This window comes from Aegilops tauschii, chromosome 1 (assembly GCF_002575655.3).
Source record: "Aegilops tauschii subsp. strangulata cultivar AL8/78 chromosome 1, Aet v6.0, whole genome shotgun sequence".
Taxonomy (NCBI): domain Eukaryota; kingdom Viridiplantae; phylum Streptophyta; class Magnoliopsida; order Poales; family Poaceae; genus Aegilops; species Aegilops tauschii.
This window is the reverse complement of record NC_053035.3, coordinates 479,032,041-479,054,327: the sequence shown is the minus strand read 5'-3', so window position 1 is coordinate 479,054,327 and position 22,287 is coordinate 479,032,041. Positions and strand designations below refer to the sequence as shown.

General features: G+C 43.4%; 2 protein-coding genes across 2 annotated transcripts; one reads left to right on the top strand and one right to left on the bottom strand.

Annotated features, from left to right (window-relative positions):
- Nucleotides 1–9,434: 9,434 nt before the first annotated feature.
- On the bottom strand, nt 9,435–10,163 carry LOC141039159 (uncharacterized). Its single transcript, XM_073506468.1, has one exon. It carries the CDS (start codon nt 10,161–10,163, stop codon nt 9,435–9,437), a length of 729 nt encoding a protein of 242 aa, XP_073362569.1.
- Nucleotides 10,164–17,774: 7,611 nt separating this feature from the next.
- LOC141039158 (uncharacterized) lies at nt 17,775–18,539 on the top strand. Its single transcript, XM_073506467.1, has 3 exons — nt 17,775–17,920; nt 18,032–18,341; nt 18,438–18,539. Exons 1-3 carry the CDS (start codon nt 17,775–17,777, stop codon nt 18,537–18,539), a joined length of 558 nt encoding a protein of 185 aa, XP_073362568.1.
- Nucleotides 18,540–22,287: the final 3,748 nt, after the last annotated feature.

The window sequence follows — 22,287 nt, the reverse complement described above, 5'->3', positions numbered from 1 at the left end:
GGCTCTCTGCTCACTACAGTTGGCATTTCAGTTTGAAGCACAGCTTGCTTGACCATATTTACTTCAGCATCCGCACTCACCATCTTCTCCTTGGTTTGAGGCAACTGCAGATTCTTCTTCATTGAAACTGCTTTATGCTTCTGGACCACGTGAGGGTTTGCCATGGATGCTGCCTTGCTCTGGCTGGAGCTTAGGTCTGGAAGCTGCTTCAAATATTCCTTGTATTTTTCCTTTGAATGAACCCAGTCAAGACCCTTTCCTGCTTCCTCCATGTCAATTTGATTCTTTTCAGCATCACTTGATAAGAACAGGCTCTTGTCAATGGCAAAGTTGATCTTCTCACACATATCTTGGTCTCTAAAATCCGGCACAGGAAAGGTGGTTGGCAAAGCTGGCTTCAAGTTGCAGAGCTTGAACATATCAATGCTGCCCTAAGACTCTGCTTCGTCATTTTTCTTTGACTTCGGCAAATCCTTGTCTTTCCAGCAAGTTTTGTCAATCAATATCTGTAGTGTGCTCCTGCTACTCAATGAATTGCTGCTGCTGGCAGGGGTGGCAGAAGTGCTAGTCCTCCTGGATGTGTTGCCGCCTGTACCACCAGAACCAGGGGCGTTGTCATCATCATCATCATCGCTGTTGTCGCTGCCTCCATTGGATCCCCCTTTATCATCACCATAACCATCCTCGTCTTCTTCATCGTTGTCTTCTTCCCTCTCACTGCCATCAACTGCTGCGCCTTTGTCTTCTCCCCTCTCACTGCCATCAACTGCTACACCTTTGTCCCCGTCCACCTCTTTGGCCTCACCTTCTTCTTCCTCCTCTGCCTCACTATCTTCTTCCTTGTCCTCCTCCTCTCCTTTGTCCTCTTCTTGTTTGTCCTCCTCCTCCTCCTCCTCTTCCACCTCCTCCTCCTCTGCATCTTCTTCATTGTCATCCTCATCCTTGTCCTCCTCCTCTGATTCATCCGCATCTATGTCCTCGTCATCGTCAACATCTATCGCTACTTCCATTTCCTCATCTTCTTCTGACTCATCCTCAACAAACTCTTCTTCTTTTTGTATAGTTGACCCCCGTCTCTTTCCTTTTGGAGCACGGCATGACGCCCCGGTTTGCATTGATGGCTGCTGTACGTAAGGATCAATATCCGGTTCCTCGTCATCGATCTTGGCAACTGCTTCAATGAAGGTGCCAACCTGTTCAGTTACTGCCTTGCACAGGTCATTGACCACTTTCGCAATCTTTGCCTTTTTCTGCATCAACACAAAAAAAGATTCAGTACTGATTCAGTTAGAAAAAAAATTAAGAAGTAAAATGTCTGTAACTGACCATGATGTGATAAGCAAAAACCGACTAATACACACTTTCTGGCCAACTAAAAACATGATTCTAGCCAACTACACATGCACTGTGGCACAAACTAAAAACATGCATTCTGCCAAGTTGATGTCAATGGTTGTAAATGAACACTTTGACTGTCCAAAAGAACATGTGCAACTATAGAAGCTTATATGTGCAACTGAACATACATCACAGCCAACTGAATCCTGTATTCTCGCAACTACAAAAGTTATACATGTCCAACTGAACATACATCCTAGCCAAAAGAAAATGTTGGTAAGTGGTACAAATTTCTATATGCAAAACACTAACCTGCGGATTGTAGGTTATTGGTAACTTGGATGCCACGAATGCTTCAGCTTGCAAAATTCCACCAAACAGTGGTGTCTGCTCCGAGCCTCTATACTCCTCTTTAAGCTGATGTAAAAAAAGAGAAAAATAAAAGAACAAGGTTATCAAAACAGATTTGTGTGTTGAACGAAACCAAACATTATAACCTGTGCAACTATAACAAGATACTGGGGTAGACAATTCGACTATACATATATGCAACTGAACAAAGACACAAAAACTGTGCAACCCACATGGCACCTAAAAAAAGTTTCTACCAACTGATGCCACACAACTGTGCAACGAGATTAGTAAAACTATGCAACTTAAAAAAGATGGTGTGCCAATTAAAATGAACATGTGTGCAGATGCCAAACTTAAGCTACAAGCTGTGCAACTACATGCATTGTTGTGCCAACTGATGACAGTTTTTTGTGCAATTTCCAAAAAATTGACCAGACATCAAAAGAACATAAAAAGAAGACACTGTTGGAAAAAACAAAGAGAACTCACTTGTAATTTGCCGAACACACCAGGAGAGATAGTATCCTTCTTGATCACCTTGGCAATTAGAGTACTATCCCATGCATTCGATCGTATCGCGCAATTGCTTACTGGGATGTCATGGACGAGCGCATCAAGGTATACTATCTGCACCAGACCCAACAAAAGAAAAGCCAAGTTCAGTTATTATTATGAGTATTTCAGCAAACTATAACTGCACAAAAGAACAAGAACAGATGGAAGTGGTCGTTTTCACTAACCATCAAGTGATACAAGTAGCAGCAGACAGTTTGCTTCTCCTGGTCCATGTTCCGGAAAGCTTCATTAATGTGTTCTGCTTCAAAGAGGCAGATGTTTGTGTTCTTGAGCATTTGATGATCTAGCACAAGTCCGTAGCACTTTGGGCTGAGCTTCAAGGCCGTGGTTGGTGCTAGAAAAGTGCTGAAGGCAACCGCAAGCCAGGCCATAAAGAATGTGTCATCCGTTCTTCGAGCCATATCCTGAATCATCTTGACCCATGTAGTGATCTGGGGATGAGAATTTCTAGTTATGTTGAAAGCCTGTCTGAATCTCCTAGTGGCATCCTTGTCAACTAAATATCTGACTTTTTGACCCCTGTTTGGGAGATCAAATACCCTCTGAACACTGTCAGCATCGACACGGATCCTTCCCCTTCCTGGGATAACCATTTCAGAGGTCTATGGCTGGTAGGACTGCACCAGGAACTTAGTGAAGTCCGCTGGAAGTGTGTCTGATAAGTTCAATAGCCCCCCGAACAACCTCGAAACTAGCTCTGACTTCTGTAGTGGGGTTAGAGAGGCGTTGAAATTTGCAAACCGTGCTGGTGATGCCCTTATCCTGCCCGCTTGTGATGGTCGCTCCACATCTTCCCCTGCAGCCACCTCAACTCCTTCACCGCTGGCCCGTTGATGAGAAGATAAAAACATTAAGGAAACGTTAAACACAAGAGAAAAAACAAGAATGAAAAAAAACTAGCAATCATTATTTGGATCAGTATTGGGAAAAGCTATATATTCATAAAATGGATCATGCCAACTAATATGATGTATTTTTGCAACTAATAAAGCTCATGAGGACAACTGAAGACTGCAAGTGTGCAACCTTAAAAAAACTAAGAAAATATACGATACCTGGCAACTACAAAAAGTTCTAGCGGATGTGCAACAATAAGAAATGATATTGCAACAAGATAACAACAACTAGAAAAAGGGTTTGCAAGGAACTGTTCAATAGATCATAAACACAAAAAACCACATACCTCAGCATCTGCTACGGAAGATGCGACAGCTCCTCCAGCAACTGCTGCCTGCACAAAAAATTGACCAGTGATGTCAACTACAAAGAAGCCAACTTGTCAACTACAAGATGCCAACTAATGCCAACTAATGTCAACTGTATTTAGATCAAGATGACTATAGATGTCAACTACAAGGTTGTTATTGACAAACTAAAAACAAAAATAGTGGTGTGAACTACTGCATAATTTCATCAGCGTCTAAAAAGCGAGAAACACTTATATTCGAGAATTTACTTACCCTAGAAGATGACTCAGCTCCCTTTCCAAGTGCTGCACGTCTAGTCCGCTTTACAACACGGAACTGATCAGCATCCTAAGAAAAAATAAAAAACATGAGCATGGGAAAAAACAAAAAAATGTTATATGACCCAAACAAAACCGAAAAATGGGCTTGTGTCATCAGCATGCCACTTACCTCAACATCCTCTCCCTGCTCAACACTCCGCGCAGGTCGTGGCTGGCGATTAGCAGGACGCTTCGAGTTCCGGTGAAGCGACTGACTTCCAGAACGCTGATTAAGCAATCAAAAGAAAACATGAAAAAAGGACATTAGCATACGTGCATAAGTTGAAAACAACTCAAAAACACAATAAAGTGAAAAAATACATCTTCCTCATTGCCATCCGCATCTCCTCCTATTATAACCATTTTTGCCCTGCGGGAGGAAATACAACAAAAGTAAACATAGTTAGAAGATGCGGAAACAAACTAGAGAAATCATAGAAGGTTGCTTTGATCTGCAGACATCTACACATAAGCAGGACACATATTGCAAAAAACCAAAAAACATGTGGACAACCAACTACTACAATGATGCAGCCAACTGGGCAGTAAACCTTGTGCAAACTGGACAACATATAAGCCAACTAACTATTTTCTGCCTAGGTATTACTTGCCAACTGTGACAAGTAATAACTAGGCAGAAAATAGTTAACTAAAGGCAACAAGCTCAGTAAGATAACTTGTGCAAACTGGAACAAGCAAAAAATGCAAAGCAAAAAATCCACCAAAACAATTGGGTATACTATATTGAAAAATTAGCAACCATTAGTGCTAATTTGCAAAAATAAGCGTCCCTAGTTGCACATGAGGGGAAACACATGAAAACAACCACATCCACAACAAAGAGTTGCACATTGAGAAATATTAAATTGGAAAATTGGCAAGCATTGGTACTAATTTGCACAAGCAAGGGGCCCTAGTTGCACAAAGCAGGAGAAAACACATGAACCACCACAGCCACCACAAGGCTGGTAGATTGGGTAGACTATATTGGAAAACTGGCAAGCATTGGTGCTAAATTACACAAACAAGAGTCCCTAGTTGCACACAACAGAGGGGGAAACAGCAAAGCCAACTAAGTAGAGCAACTAGCGCAAGTGTATAACATATGAACAACCAACTAGTAAAAGTGATGCAGTCAACTGAGCAGGCAACTTGTGCAACTGAACACCGTATAGACAACCAACTAGTACAAACAGTGAGCCAACTGACCAAGACAACTGCTGCAACTGCAGAGCATATGGACAGCCAAGTACTATATGGACGCAGCCAACTGAGGAGAATTTTGTGCAACTAACCACTTAAATCTCTGAACACCAACTACAAAATCAGCCAATGCATTGCACACAACATTGCACACATCTAATACAACTTGCAGAATGACTAAGAATCATGAACAGATATCAAACCCCTGCAAAATTGAACGGAACATGAACTAAACAACCAAATCGCCCTAAAATCGCGCAACGTGCGCCGTGGACATGCATCCCTTCTACCTAACGACTACCGCGTACCCTGGCCAGCCACCCCGTGCCGTGAACGACGCCTCCTTGTAGATCCCGACCACCGTTGGGCGCGTGCTACGAGATAGGAGACGGGAACTCAACGTGACCAAAATCGAGGATAAGCGGGGGTAGTTCGTGCCGTTCCCGAACCCTAGAGAGCATTCCCCTCACATTTCAGCACCATCCGCGCTCCGCGAGATAGAGAGGGGGAGGAGAAGCATGTAGAAGTGGAGGGCGAGCACACCTCCGACGACGAGGGGCAGCAGCGATTCCCCCGCGAGGAGAACCACCCGCAAGCCGCCGCCGACCTGAGCACTCCGCCGCGACGCCCCGTTCGGTGGAGAGGATGGCGAGGAGGAAGACGAAGATGTAATGGGGAGAGAGCATGCTGCGGGCGAGGGATTTCAGGCACGGATTTCGAAAACCGCCGCCCACGACCCCCACTACTCCCCTCCTCTACCGCTTACAGGTGGGCCTGCCCATGTCCGGATATGGACAACCGCCCACTACCGCGGCGCGGAACCAATCCAGACCAGGTGGCACCTGGCGGATCCGGGCGCGATCGTGCGGCCAGGAATCAGCCGTCCGTTTCGATTAGTTAGTGGCCGGCCGCTTTTTAGATTTTAGGTATGATATATAAAGGGTTTGTGGTTTGTTTTTCTTATGGAAGCGTTACAAAAAAACTATGAGAATCATCAGATGCGAACGTCCGCGTTGGCACATCATCACCCAAATAGCCCCTGCAACGTTGGATCTATTTGCTACCATGCGCATCATGTATGAGGATGCATGTGCACGTTACGTTCACACGACGTGTCGAGCGGAGTGCGTGTCGTGCGGACGCCCTGACGCACGATAGCGGAGTCAAAAAACTATTTCTACTACCATATAACATTTTAGCGAAATCACTAATTGAGGAGCGCTCCTCGCAACGATTAGTCGGGGAGCGCTCCCCGCGCGCCAAGTGTCACGCGCGGAGCGGTCGTGAGACTTTTCCGAGGCGCTCCGCGCGTGACACTTGTCACGCACACGGCGTCTCCCGTGTTTTCCGGTTTTTGGTTTCCCTTTCTGGTTTTTCCTTTTTTCACTTTAGTCCTTATACTTTTAATGTTTGTAAAACCTTTTAATCTGTTTTGAGATCTGTTTCTCTCTGGTGTGAGTGAACCGTCGTGGAGCACTGTTCTTTCTTTGCCGTCGTCTCCTCCCGTCGCGGCCGCCGCTCTTGTCGCGTGGTTACGGCGGCCCCTGTCCCGGCCGCCGCGCTTGTTGCCTGCTCTTACGGTGGTCCTTCTTTAGTGTCGACCGCGCTTCCCCGTTCCCTACCGGTTGCCTTCGTGGGTTCCCTGTTTCCCTTTCTTGTTTCTCTTTTTGTTCCCATTATATTTCCGGGATATGGAGATTTATGGGGTAGTTACGGGTGGGGACTACCAACACTATCAGATGTCAAGTTTCAACTGGGTTTTGTGGGATTAGTTCTTGATAATCATTGTGTTCCTTGTAGTTATGGCTTGTCCTTTTTGCCGTATGCCTGGTGGCCCGTGTTCTTCTGTTGATTCTTCTGTAGATGGGTTCAGTGTGGTCTTGGGTCGGCGTTGTTGGAGGCGTGTTGTAAGAATATCATTTTATAATTGTTCAATTTTTGGCACACACGCTTATTTCTTTTGGTGCTGCTCATGCTGTTTAGGTTTTGATTATGATCCTTGTTTTGATTTGTTGTGCAATATGTTCCGTGCAGTGTTAGAGCTCATCTTGCTCGTTACATCGAGGAGTGTAGGGCTTTAGCCATAAGGAGGGGTGACGAAGATACTGATCTTGCTCTTCCGTGCAATGAGGGTTATTTGTATGGTGTTCTGTTTACTCATGGTCGGTTGAGGAGCAAATTCCATGGTCCTTCCTGGGAACGATTGGTCAGTGATTATGGTGTTCGTCCTCGTGATATAATGACCATTAGGCTTGAACATTATGGAACATGGATTGGTATTGATTTTTATCGTGTTGGTCATGGAGATGCGTTGTCTCCTTTACCGTTTGTTGGTAAGGGTTATTTTTAAGGAAGTTTTTAGCTTGTTTTATTGCACATGATGATTTTTCGGTTCCCTTGAGCTTGTGTAATTATATTTTGTAGCTCTTGATGGTTTGAGCGACTCCGAGATGGAACTTGTTGGGAGTTGTTATTACACCCGTGGTGTTTTTCTTAATTATCAGCAGATGTATTTCATGAGGTGTCAACTCTTTGATGATGTCTACATACCCGGTTGTCCTTTTGTTCACAGGATTGATTCCATGAATGTTAATGGTCATCATATGGTCAGATTTTTTTCCACAGTTTTTTCTTTGTTTCTGTTTATTTATTTATTTTTATTATCTCTTCTATTTATAGTTTTGAATTTTTGTTCTATTTCTGATAGCTTGATGTTTTTTGTCAGGTTATTCCTGGTATTGTTGTGAGGAGTTTGAAGGAGTTTGTGACTTTTCCTAGGACTGGCGTTTTAACCCTTGAAGTTACTTTGGAATCTGGTGATGATGATATATATGTGAGCACTCCTTGCTCCTACTTCATTGGCTTGGGTAGTAGAATGGTGTTCCAATAGGAAGGTTTCAGTGATTTTCTCCAGGCATCGTCTATTGAAGTAAACAGCTTGGTGCTGATAACTTTCAAAGAGCGTGATGGGAGGCTTGTTGTTATCTTCAATCCTCTGCCGCAGTGATGTTAGTTATAGCCTTTGAACATAAATGGATTTTGTTTAAAAATCTATGCTACGGTTTAATGTTATCTAGATATATGAAATGATATGAACCTAAGTGTTCATTGCTGTTGTATGTTTGTAGAAGAGGTATGGCTGTGCATCTCTTTTATTTTTGGACGGATGTTATTTAATTGGGGTCATAGTTATCAATACAGTAGAGGCACGTGTGTTGTTTACTCTGAGGCACGACTGTGCATCTCTTTTATGTGAGGCACGTGGATTAAGCAAATGAAGGCACGAAATTGAAGTCGGTGCAGGCACGGTCGTGAGGACGCACGGGTATACTGAGAGGTACGTGTGTGCAGCGCCAAAGTTGTACGGGCGAGATACTATGGGTTTCATGCGAGAGGCACGTGGGTGTGTAGCACGTAGAGTTACTGTTGGTTTTATGTGAGGCACGTGGATTGAGCAAAACGGAGGCATGGAATTATAGTCAGTACAAGCACGGTTGTGGAGGTACGGGTATACTGAGAGACGCGTCTGTGCAGCACCAAAGTTGCATTGGCGGTCACGCGTGCGGAGCACGTAGAGTTACTGTGGGTTTCATGTGATTCACGTTGATCAAGCAAACGGAGGCACGGAAGTGCAGTCAGTACAAGCACGGTTGTGTGGAGGCACGGTTTTGAACCTTCTTGCTGCTGTCAAGATTCTAGAGGCACGGATGTACGACAGTAGAGGCATCGGTCTGAATATCTGGTTAGAGGGGCTCGGTTGTGGATGCACAGGTGTGAAGTCTCTAGGGTCACGGGTGCGTGGCACCACAGACATGGATTGAGTAGACACTTAGTGAGCCACACTTGTACATAGGTCAGTTGCACACAGTAGTGTAGTTTTGTGGCATCGTGCAGAACTGGTGTACGGAGGGGAACCTGTGTGCAATAGCAAGGATGTTCTGAATGGACGGAGCGGTGTTTGATGTGAAATGGAGGCACGGATTTTTTTTCAATGTGGTTAAAGTAACAAAGTTCTCGTCGCTTGTGACTGTGTACCGAATGAACTTCTGCAATATTTGTGAATTGTTCACGCCAATGTTTAATAAGCATTGTACTGAAAGTTTACAACGATATCATCACATATTCTTGTAAATGCACGATGCATCTTGTAAAGGTTGAGTATGAAAATTATAATACAATATCGTGCGAGATATCTCTTGTTCTATAATCATGGATACAATATATGCTTGCCTAGTATTGGGACATAACTTACTAATTTCATTTAGACATGCAAAACGTAGTATGCATTTGTAGATGAGCACACCACTATGTTCAAAGTTCAAACGTAAAATAGTAATACAATACACACAACATCTTTGAGCAACAAAAAACATATTTACAACATAGGTTCATACAATCCAAATTATGATAATAGTAGTTCCTACTAGTTTAATGTAGACATCCATTTTCTCGCAATTTACCAACCACTGTTTCCCTTCCGGCGCTTCCAGCCGCTGGAAGATCCCTCGTCATTGCTCTTACGTGGGCGGAGTCTTTCTTTCATTGGTTGTTGGTGGAGGTGACGTAGCCCGTTCTTGATGATTAGGATTCTACGGTACAACTCGTAGGTAACATACCCGTCCTTTGCCGTGTACTCAAGGTGTATCGGGGAAAGTGGCTTCCACTCCCAGAACTGGTGCTTCTCCTTTGGTAATGATTTCTTCATGTTCTTGTATGAGGGGTCGATGATGGCCGTTGCAAGGTCACCCATGGAGTCCCTTTCTCCACCACCCTTGATGCAGAATAGCCTCTGGATGTCGACGTGGTGCTCGTCTGGAATTTTGATCCATGCACGGGCAAGCATGGTCTTGTCGTTCCTGGTGTCGACGCTAGTGAAAGTTACCGCTTTCCATTGCAGGAAGTCAACTAACGCCTGGGAGCGCTCGGATCTGCAGTAGTGGTATACAAGGACATGCTCGCGCATGGCAAGTTGGACGACGGCGATCCCTTGTCGTATGTAACTGCTCTTACGTGTGTACTCGAGGTCGAGGCCGACGAACTTGTTCTTCTCCTCCTTTAGCCATTCTTCGTACTTTTTGACGATCCGCTCCACGGTCCTTGGGTCGTTGGTGTACACCACCTCGAGCACGGTTGTACCGTGGGTAGTGATGTGTTCGGTGAGTGTTGTTAGCTTCCCCTCGTCCATGGCTGGAGGTGTGCGGTGGTGAACTGCGGCCGGCGAGAAACTTTCGAGGAAGAGGATGAAATGGAGTCAGAAAAGTGAAAGGGTTCTTTTGTTGTGCAAAAAAGGAAACCGCCAAAGAGCTGTTGCTAGTCACGCGGCGGTTCCATGCGTAGAATTTCAGAAACAGGGGTTTGTTTTATCTGTTTTTTTAAAGATTTTCACTTCTCTTGTTCATTGAATTTTTTAATTCGTTTTGTGCTGCCTGCGTGATCCATCTTTGGCTGTGAAAGTAGTCGTGTAAACGGTAGAACACTCAGTAGATGCATGGTCGTGCCTTTGTTGTGAACACTTTTTTTTTCCAATTAATAATTTTCCTTGGTTAGGGAGGCACGGTTTTTATGTTATTCGGTGCAAAAGTGTGTGTTTAGGTAAAGTTGAAGTAAATATAGTTTGGACTTGAAAACGGAGTCCTGTTTGGTTTTTAATTGAGATATGTTTCACTAGAATAAGTTTGATAACATGGCATTGATAGAGGTTTTGAATCACAAACTGATTCTTGTTTCGTTTGATTTTTCAAAATGAATCTTTTTGTTTTTTGTTTTTTTGAATTGTAAACTTTTGAAAGGATAAGAACTACATTTTTTCGAATGAATCATTTTGATAGTTCAAACAGGATTTGTTTCAAAGGATCATTCCGATGGTTGAAACAGCAAGCTGAGTGTCCGTAAGAGCTACATAAGTTGCAAAAGATCATTCCGATAGTTCAAGCAAGCTCATGGTCCATAATAATTACATTACTCTACCATCCTAACTAGCAAACTTATAGTAATCAGTGTTTTGCTCCTGGAGGCATCATCATGAAACGAGCGTTGAACATTCTAGGAGATACACAGTTTGCTTCCATTTTAGGTGCTTGTTCCGACGGAATCTACATAATGCGCTAAATGATGATGGACACAGAACGGTCATGGCGCTCTTTGAAAGTGATTAGAACAACGTTCTTTTCAATGAAGGATGCAACTGATATGAAGTCTCTGAAAGAAGACTTTTCTATTACCATCCTGCCGTCGTTTTTGGAGGTGTAGTACGATGAAGGAGTGATGACATGTGTAGGTTCATCAGGAGCTTCAAGGGTTACCCTGCCATTGGTTGGCATGTCCACCCATCTCTTCAGTGTTGAGACAACGCTCCTCGGAATTTTCTAGAAGAAAATGGAAATTAAATAGAAATTAAAACTGTTGATTTGTCACTTGGACAATAAATAAAAGAATGTCTGAATATGGTGAGTGCACAAACATTAAGAAATTCGATATTGGAAGTAATATAATTCCTGGCATGTTCAGGTTTGTGTGTAAACAGATAAAACAACATATTAAGAGGACAACAAAAGTTTTGTTGTTTTAGGTTTGAATAAATAGGTTCTTTATAATTTTACATATAAGCAATATTACGTCAGTATTGTTTATATTACATAAGAGCAAAATACGTTTGGTATTTTAACAAGGACAGTTGTAACCAACCATGACATAGTCTTTGGTGTTAGTGGGAGTCAAGACATGGACAAATGGACAGCAACAGATGAAAGTATCTCCGAAAAGGCGTTGTAGAAAGAATCGTTTCTGGTCGTAGGTAAGCTCAATATCCTTAGAGTAGACACAACAGTGAACATGGTCGAAATCGTCAGAAGAAAGATCGTCGAGAGCTAGAAAAAGAAAAGCTTTTAAAGTTAGATAAAGTTATATCCAACACGGGGTTAATATTATTTAGTTCGATTCATGCATATAAAATTACAGCGAAAGAAGATAAGTTAGTAATATAAAAATATAACAAAAGAAGATAAGTTTGTAATGTTTGTAATATTAAATACCTACCAACGTGGGGTAATGGAAGCAGCCTTTTGTCATCCCGATATGTTTGTATTTCGAGATTGAGACCCTCGTCTGGTAGTTCAAATTCTATGTGGTCTCCAGCACGAAGTTCATAGTCAGCCGCAAAGATGTTCCACTCACCACCGCAGAACTTTGTGTAGTTCGCCCTATGCTTAAACAAAGCATTGTAAGACATTCCTTCATGTGTAAGAAGGGCTGGCTCTACCTGCTGTTTATGCAATTTTCTTGCTTCTTTCTTCCTCTCTTCAATGTATTCAGCGAGAAAAGCTCTGACGTTACAAGGTACACACTGGAAAAATAGTGCAAATAACAACCTGTAAGTATAAATTTGAACTCGCGTACTATTAATGTTAAAAGTTTTCTTAAATTGGATATGAATTTTTGATAAGAATTACAGATAACAACATAATTGTATTATAAATTAATGGATATAGATTTTTGGCATATGTTGACTAATTTTAATTAGAACTAAAGGTGCATTATAGTAATCAAGGCATAGGCAGGCAAAACTAATGGACTATATTAATCAGGGCATAGGCAGGCAAACTAATGGAAAATGAAAACACAAGGCAGGTGCGAAGAAGTGGCAGCAGGGGAACCTAGTGTAGGTGCAAGGGGGTATGAGTGACAGTGACGATTTCTACTGTGTTGTAAGCAACTAATGTGTTAGTGATGCTTACTAACCATGCGGCTCCAGCAATTTTCATCAAGAATAACCTCAAACTCCTGGAGAACTTCAGGGTGTGGTTTGCAAGGGCGGCCTGGTTGGCGGCAGGTAGGGCAAATCATACCTAAATAATTCAGAAAAACTATGTTAAGAAAACAAGAATATCATAACAATTTAAAAACAAGCTTCAACGTCGAAGGTAGACAACGACTAGCTTCAAATATGTTAGCCATATTGAAGGCAGGCAACAACTACAAATTTACCAGAAATCTTCTCATCTACTCCTTCGAGAAAAGCAGTATGACAGAGTTTATAAAACTTGTTTAGATTTTCAAATGGTTTTTATATTCCTTTAGAGAATGAAGCCGTTGTACCGGATTTGATGCTTCAATAACTATCAAATGAAAAACCTAAACGTAAAACATAAATACGGATCGGAGCATGCTGCTTATGCATATGCTTTTTACCTGGAACAGAAGAAGAACGAGGGTTGACGAACAGAGATTGGGGTAGGGGAAGCTTAGGGCAAGCGCACATGGCTAGCAAATCTACGAGAGAAGCACGGCTTAGAAGTTAATCAAGAGACCCAATAAAAACTCTACAATAACTTGTTTGAAATGAGACTGTGTGCGGGGAAGAAGCACGAACCCTAGAAGTAGGCGGATGGATATGGCAGATGGGTTGTGATGGGAAGCTTAGGGCAAGCACCCACGGCCAGCAATCTACGAGAGAAGTATGGCTTAGAAATTAATCGATTGTGTGCGGGTTAGAAGCACGAACCCTAGAAGCAGGAGACGGAGAAGAAGCACGAACCCTAGAAGCAGGCGACGGAGAAGGCAAATGAGTTGTGATGTGGCTGAGGGAGTCGGAGCTTATTGAAATATAAAGGAGACGGGAGAGAGCAAGAGTAGTAATGAGTGCTTCTTGTTTTAATTTTTATTCTGCGAAATGGAATGAATGCTGGTTGTAGATGGTGTGCGTGCATTCCGAGGTGTTATGGGGACACGAGATGTTTGACTCATCCAGCTGCCTCCCATTATAGTTGTCCAGCTGTGCTGCCTCCGAGCGGAGTCTTTTATGTGCCTATCCTGCCTCACATACTTTTTGTGTGGCACGGTTATACATGCTGAAAAGCATACTCGTGCTTCTGTGTTTTAATTTTTTTAATCACATGTTTAATCAGATATGGTTGGGTGTGTCTTTAGGAGAGGAACGGTGATGATGTTATTAGATGCACGGTCATTGTAGCAGGAGAGGCATGGTCGATACGTCGGGGGAGGCAAATTGAGGGGAGGCATGATGGTTCCTAATGAGAGGCACTTTTGTATCTGGAATGGAGTCACGGTTCGTGACTCTGTTATTGCAATTTTTTTTTCAAGCAGTCGTTGACCCAGGGAGCCACTGTTTTTATGTACGTTGGGTTCAGGCGGGAATATCTATGATAGCCCACAGTTATTTGTATGTGAGAAGCATGGACGTGCTTTTGTTTTGGCAATATTTTCGGTGGTATGCAGGCATAGAGATGCAGGTCCGTTGATATCACTGAGGTTTGTCTTTAAAGCAAAGTGGAAGCACGCGTGTGGCTTTTGTGCTGGCCGAACCGTGCTTCTATTTTTGTTCAGTCCCCGTGTAGTATTTGTACGACAGGGTCATCTTGTTTGCTTCCTCTCATTGTTCTCTCGGTCAAAAGATGTGCTGGTGACCGATGGGATGGCTATTTATTGTTAGTATTCATTGTGCCAGATACCGTGCTAGAGTTAACCTAGAGGCTCCTCGATTACAGCGTGGCAGTTGTGACTTTTGAAGTGCATGGTTCCACGAGCTGCAGAAGCACAATCGTCCATTCACCGTTTCCCTAGCAATTAAATGGGCGCATGGTAACTGAGTCGTCTCTCCCCAAAGGTTAAGTAGTGGTCTATTCCTGGAGGTTATCGCGTCTTATTCCCTCCAGAGAAGTGCAGGTAGCTCCCGTCATCCTCGCCTCATACGAGAAGCACAGTCAAACTCCATTGTCGTCTCAGCCTCGGTTCCATGGACGACTTCAGGAACACTACTGAGCGTCTCTTTATAGATGCTGATGGTAATACCAAGCTCGAGGTGTTGTACACCAATGAGCCCCACAAGGTGGAGGAGATTCTTACTCTCTATGAGGAATGGCTGCGTGAGGACAGGTACAAGTTTGTTGGTCTTGATCTGGAGTACACACGAGAGGATTATTTTGATCGTAGTAGAAAAGTTGCCGTTATGCAACTGGCGATGCGCAAGCATGTTCTTGTTCATCACTTGTGCAAGGCCAGGACGGAGTGCGCTGCTCTGAAGGATTTCCTTCGGAACAAAGGTATAATTTTCGCTATGTCGACGTCAGGAACGATAGGGATGTTCTCGCAAATAGTTACCTCAAAATCCCAAGAGAGTGTCATATTGACCTTCAAGAGGAGCTCATGATCAAAGGAGGCAATCTAAGGGATTCCATGTCAGATTTGGCAGGAGCCATCATAAACAAATCTTACTTGAGTATGAAGTCGTCTTTTCCACATGGTCTGCATGACTACTGGGAATGGAAGCCGCTTTCCCTTGAACACCTGAAATATGCGGCAATTGTAAGTGAAAATTTCGTCTTTATATATTTGTTTTATTGCAACAATAGTACTTTTTCCCTTTTATGTATATCTTCATTCTCATCCACTTTTTATTTTAGGATGGGTATATCAGCTACGAGCTCTATCGCCGAGTTCTGTCTATGAAGGACATGATGCATGCTCGTTGTCTTCCCGACCCCGGACGCCGTTGATGCTTTTGAGCAGAACTCCAACTGAGTAGAATGGCCCCGGTGGTCTGAGCAGAATGGACTCCTGGAAGACTTTCATTTATTTTTTTTGTATAATTAATGAGTACTTTTAGTTCAAACCTATGGAGTACCGTCTCATGTTATGTGAATATAATTTCTTAATTTTTTCATGTTACAAGTTCATTGTTGACGTTTGCGCGAGTTCATGTATATTTAGAGAACCTATTGAAGTGGCGCATATGTATTGTTTGGGAGAAGCGCATTTTGTGTTTGTCTTTTATTCAGTGCCGTTTGTTTGTGTTTGTATTGTTGTCTTTTACACGTTCGCACAAGAGAGGCACGTCTGCTAACGTACGAGGCAACATTTTGTTTCGTGTCTTTGTGTGCTTTAGGACCGTGCCTCGAGAATCCGGGCATCCGTGTCTGTTCAGGCTTCACTTCCGTGGCTTCTTTCCTTCTATGCATGTACATCCGTGACACATGCCATGTCTGTAACGTGCTGGTTTCACACGACAGTTCCTCTTGACACTACACAACCGTGCCTTTGCCACCACTCTTTTGTGCATCCAGGTTGTTTGTACCCGTGCCTCGACAACTATGAGAAGCCGCAATTTCGTGCTTGTATACGCTTTAATTCGGTGTCTCCTGTACGTGCATTTGCGTGTCTCAGGCGTCATGCTGGCTATGACTCTACGTGCCTCTGGTGCCAGACGCCCGTCCGTGAGGGGACGCATATGTATTGTTTGGGAGAAGCGTGTTTTTTGTTTGGCTTATATTCACCGCTGTTTGTTTGTGTTTGTATTGTTGTGTTTTACACATTCGCACAAGAGAGGCATGTCTGGTAACGTACGAGGCAACATTTTCAGTTTCCTGTCTTTGTGTTCTTCGGGACCGTGCCTCTAGAAGCCCGCATCCGTGTCTGTGGAGGCTTCACTTCCGTGGCTTCTTTTCCGCTATTCATGTACCTCACGTGACACACGCGATGTCTCTATGTGGTGGTGTCAAACGGTAGTTTCTCTTCAGACTACACAACCGTGCCTCTGCCACCACTCTTTTGTGCGTCCAGGTGGTTTGTACCCGTGCCTCGAGAACGCCAATTCCAAAGCCGTACCTGTGCGCCAAAAGCCGCAATTCCGTGCCTGTATACGCTTCAGTTCCGTGCGTCCTGTACCTGCATTCGCTTGTCTCAGGAGACACGCTAGCTGTGACTCTACATGCCTGTGGTGCCATATGCCTGTCCGTGAGGGGATGCGGTGGCTGCGACTCTTCGTGCCTGTGCTTCTACACGCCCGTGCCTCTGGACACTTTAAAACTGTGGCTCTTTCACTTCTCCCGTTGATTCGCTGCTTGTATTTGATGTATCCTCACGTGATACACGTCACGTGTCTATGTGTCTGCGGTGTCACATGGCTGTCTCTCTTGAGAGTTTGCAACCGTGCCTCTCGAACAGAGTGTTCTTACCGATGCCTCTGCCACCTCTCTTTTTTGCATCCAGAGGATTTGTATGCAGAGGATTTGTATCTGTGCCTCGAGAATGCCAATTCGAAAATAGTGCTTGTGCGTCGGAGAAGCTGCAATTCCATGTCTGTACGCAGAGGGTCTGTAGCCGTGGCTCGAGAACGTTAATTGCAAGGCCGTATTCGTGCCTTGCCAAGCCGAAGCACGTGCCTGTAGAGGCTATGTTTCCGTGCCTTCGTTGCCTGCATTCATATGTTTACGGCGAGTTGCTGCCTGTATCTCTACGTGCCTGTGGTGATACCCGTGCCTGTGGAATAGACACGTATGTGCATCGTGCGCCTGCATACCCGTGCCTGATAGACACGTATGTGCGTCTTGTGCCTGCATACCCGGGCCTCACGTGAAACCAGCCTTGACTATCGAGGGACAGATGTTGTGAATCTAGCTAGATGAGGCACGGATGAGTTTTGGCCTTCGGATCTAAGGTGTACGGCTGGCTGTTTGTTTGCTTCATTGGATTCTTCCGTCGGTGGTCTTTGTTCAAAGGAGGAATTGATGACCGATGTGCCGGCAGTTCGATGCGACTATTCAGTGTGTCAGTTACCGTAAAATAAAGTTAGAGGCTCCTCGATTTCTCCACGGCATCAAATATTTGTGCACAGCCGTGACTTTATGAAGTGCATGGTTTTATGAGCTTCGGAAGCACAACCGTCTATTCGTTGTTCCTAGTTCACACGTTAATGCGCATTGTAACTCAAACGTCCCTCGCCACTCCCCAACCTTGTCGCAGGGTCTCCGGAATCTCCATTGCCACCTTGCTGTTCGCTGCCATGGATGACTTTTTGAACACCACCGAGTACCATCCTATAGTTGCCGATGGTAACACGAAGCTCGACGTGTGGTACACCAACGAGCCTGGCAAGGTGGAGGAGATCATTGGCTTGTACGAGGACTGGTTACGCGAGGAGAAGCACAAGTTTGTTGGTCTCGGCATGGAGTTCATGCGAAAGGATTGTTACGGGCGTAGAAAAGTCGCCGTCATGCAACTGGCTATGCGGAATCATGTTTTGCTCTATCACTTCTGCAGGGCCAGGACGGAGTGCCCTGCTCTGAAGGATTTCCTTGAGAATAGAGGTATAACTTTCTCTAGTGTGGGCGTCAGGAATATTAGAGATGCTCTTTTTCAAGATTTCATCAGAATTCCAGAAGGGTACCACATCGACATCCAAGAGAAGTTTATGATCAAAGGCGGCGAAGAAAGGGACTCCATGGAGGACTTAGCAGGAGCCATCATTGACGAATCTTATTCGAAGATGGAGTCATCTTTTCCAGAACTTCTTCGTCACTACTGGGATTGGAAGCCACTTACTTTTGATCACCTGAAATATGGAGCTACTGTAAGTGAAGATTTCATTTTTGTTAGTTTCTTCCTTTGTTGCTAGAACAATACTTGTTTTTTTGTATATTCATGTTTTCATTTGATTTTCCTTTAGGAAGGGTATGTGAGCTATGAGCTATACCGCCGGTTTCTGTCGATGAGGGACATCCTGCATCGTCGCTGTCTTCCTGATCTCAGATGGCGAGGACGTTTCTGAGGAGTAGTCCAGGTGGAAGTGCTGGCAAGATGGATTGTGTGATGAATTGGTTATTTGATAGTTGTTGTATGGGGTAATATTACATAGACTGATGAATTTGTAATTGTGGTTGTTTTATTTTGAACCGGATGGAGTTGACTAGTTTGGAAATTTAAGTTTATTTTTGTTCCATTATGTTTTTCTTGATTGGGTGCCTTCAAGAATATTTTCCTCTATGATTTTTTGCTACGAGTTGGTATAAGATGAGATGTATTAAGGGGAGCACTCAGATGTGCACTTTCGTGATTCTAGGCAGCGCACAGTCATCTGTTCAGGGAGGCATTGTTTTTGTTTTAGGTAAGGCACACTCTGGTCTTATTAGTTTGCTAGCTTCTTCACTGACAGGTAGGGGCTTTACTTTTGCTTTGTGTTTGTACTGTGTTTGGCACGGTTGTTTTTATATTGAATATACGGTTGTGGTTGTGTGTTTGAAATTCTTTTTATGCAGAGCTTGAGTGTGTTTAAGATTCTTCAGATTTTCTCACTTTGCTGTTTGTTTCAATATATGTTGTCTGTTTCAATATATGTTGTCTGTTTTAGGCGCGGTAATCCAGTGCGATACTTGCTGTGGGAGTATTGTGTTATCGACGGTTGCATTTCCGTGTTTCAATTATTGTGGTGGTACTTTGATTTTGAAAGGCATAGCCGTGAAGGCATTGGATGCATTGTCGTATGTTTGGTAGAGGCGTTATCCTTCCTTTGGGTATTAAATTCGGAGAGGCACTGAGTTATGTTAGTATGAGTCACTGTCATGGTTGTATGTTCTGTAATATTTCTAGTTAGTCTGCTAGTGAAGTCACGTATGTCTAGTTAGTGGAGGCATGTGTTATGTTATGTTGAGTCCGAGTTCTGTCTGTTGTTCGCAAATGCTTTCTCTTACACGTTCGCTCGGAGAGGCACGTCTACGATGTTACTCAAAGGCATGGTCGTGCCATTCTTTTGAAATGTTTGCTTTCACTTATTTGCCGAGAGAGACTCGTCGTTGAAACTTGTGAGGTCACGGACCTTTTACAGTTGAAGTCACGGTCGTTCTTCTGTTTTGGTATTTTTTTCAGTTTAGTCGTCTATCACAGAGGATGGTTCTTCTTTCGTTAACTTGAGCCACGGTCGTGCTTCCATGACTCATTTGGCTTGGAGAGGGACCGGTGTTAAGCTGTCGAGAGGGGACGGTCCTGTGTTAACTGGTGGCGCACTTGCGTGTGTTAGCTTAGTTGTCCGTGGTAAGAGAGGCACGTTCTACGTGGATAAGAGGCACGACAGTGCCTCTATGACCCGGATTACTGGAGGTGAGTCATTTAGATCCTTCGTTAGATGCTTACGAATCGCTAGTGTTTTTCCTCTGTGTTCCAATTGTTTCTTTTATTATGTCTACTCGAAGTGAGTGGTGTTCTAGTGCAAGGAAGTGATGTCTTGAATATCATGTTTAGAACTTTTGGAAAAAATATGATTCTTATTTGTAAATGTTTGCTGTTCAGGAATTTAAGACTTGACCATTTGAACGCACAGCTGTGTTTAACGGGATCCATAGCAGATATCTTGGACGGACACAAAAATAGCTGAAACATTGTTGTGATTACATATGAGTCGATATGGCTGAAACAATGTTCGGATGGCTCCAGCTAAATTAAGGCACATTTAAGCAGTAGTCATCTTCTCCCAACTCTTCTTCTTTCGCGCCGGATATTGTGCTTGTCGAGGACGATGCTCAGTGCCTCAAATACATGGCCTGCGTTGTGGTTGGATGTTATCATTTTGTAAGTTAGTTGTTCTCTCATCGGTTTCACATGGATCTGCAAACACATAACCGTGCAAATTAATAAAATTTATTGTAAAACTTAATGTTCAGCTGGCTTGGATGAACGTATGTTGATGTGTTGTCAATGAGAGTGAACTTACATTATTGATAAAAAATGAATTATTATTCAAATTAATGAGCGGCATCAAATGCATGGTGTAAATAGCACTGTCATCCATGAAAATTGAGAGCATTAATGTCTGTGATTAGAAGGTGAACATTAGATATGGGATGTGTAGTGGAACAAAAAGATGCATGGTTTAAATGAGGTAGAGCTACAGTTAAAAGAAACTTACTCTCTGTCTGAGTTACATACACTCTGCATAGGTTTGACATGAAAGGATGCCATGGTGTGAGGATAGTTGTTGTAAGCAGAATGGTAAGCTCTCTTGAAGTTTTCGATGACAATGTCCGAGTGTTCCTTTATACCGTCGCAATTGATATAAGGACACAGAATTTCGAAGCGACGCATTGCAAGATTCACGATGATGAGGTAGATAAAATGTGGATCCTTTCTCACATGTATTAAGACCTAAAACAATTAACAGGGAATAATATCATTGTAACAAGAAAAACTTGTAGAATCAAAGACGAACACTAGGCAGATAGAGTGAGTAGGGTGAACTCACGATGTTACATTTGTTGGGCAGCCTGTACCCAATAGTTTTTTCCACAATGTGTTCCTTGAGTAGTTCTGTGCTTGCTCCTAGAACTTTAAATTTATCCTGCAGAAAATTAAAGCTGTGTCACTCAGTGTGGTAGTAGTAGTAAATGTGGTTTGTTATTATTATTTATAAGAAAGAACTTACAGAAGCGTCCATGTACATTATATGCTTGTGCACAAATGCTGGCGTTGCGTAGAATTGTTCTGTCATCAGCAACGCTGAGTAAGCATCGACCACGAATGAGTTGATATATCCGTATACCTTCATTGACAAACCTAAAGTTCGATGATCGGCCCAATGTCAATCGACGGAGAATATCCTCTTGCTGTAAAAAAACAAATGAATTTTAAATCGTAAGATTTTCTTTTTTAACATAAGAGGAAATGATTAGTATTCAATTTCAATAGTAGAAGAATCGAGCCGAAACACTTGAATATGATAGCTTCAGGCAGAATATATTGCATTAGTAAACGAAGGGACCAAAACTTTACTATAACAGGAACAACGAATTCATTACCTATCATTTTGCTTGATACCTGGCGTATTGTCGACGATTGTTTCATACACTTCTTTCTCCTCGTTTGTGGAATCTCTTATTTCCAAAAGTTGGCAGTGATCTTGATGGTCATTCCCTTGGTCAGTGAATCGAGTCTGTTCTAGCTCAGAATGATGTTGATGAGGCTGGAAGACATGACCACCGGAGTTCAATTGACCATTACTAATTTCCAGACGACCCTCATTATAATTGTTGTTTCTTTGGAACATTAGGCGTTGTGGTTGGTGCTGCATGCGCAGTTCTAATGTTCTGACAGTTGGATCACCGGTTGAGCTTGAAGGAATATCTGTTGGAAAATGCTGGAGAGGATGGCCGGAATACTGCATGCTGTTGAACTGTTGTTGCAAGGCACTGCAACTTTGCCCATTAGACCCGCCTCTGTGTGGTTGCTGATTGTTCTGCTCTTGAGGTTGGCGTTGTTGGCACCGTGTAGTGCTGTTATTCTGAGCATCATTGTGTTGGGGGTAGTGGGCATCACAGACAGTGGTTTGTTGCTGGTACTGCTTGTGACTTTGGTTGTTCATCGCATATGGTGAGCGCTGGCTTTTGTTTGAACTGCCGTTATTCTGAGCACCATGATGTCGGTAGAAGTGGTTTTTGATACTAGGAGCTGGTTGGTTGTAGTGTTGGGACAAGGGAGTTGCTGGTAAACTTTGGGACAAGACAGTTTGAGTTAAACCTATAGAGTATGAC

What these genes read in the sequence shown, in the direction of transcription:
- LOC141039159 (XM_073506468.1), bottom strand. Translation starts at nt 10,163, where the DNA reads ATGGACGAGGGGAAGCTAACAACACTCACCGAACACATCACTACCCAC.
- LOC141039158 (XM_073506467.1), top strand. Translation starts at nt 17,775, where the DNA reads ATGGATGACTTTTTGAACACCACCGAGTACCATCCTATAGTTGCCGAT. An exon ending in TTACGCGAGGAGAAGCACAA is followed by an intron (nt 17,921 to 18,031) that starts GTTTGTTGGTCT and finishes TCACTTCTGCAG; the next exon opens with GGCCAGGACGGAGTGCCCTG. An exon ending in ACCTGAAATATGGAGCTACT is followed by an intron (nt 18,342 to 18,437) that starts GTAAGTGAAGAT and finishes ATTTTCCTTTAG; the next exon opens with GAAGGGTATGTGAGCTATGA.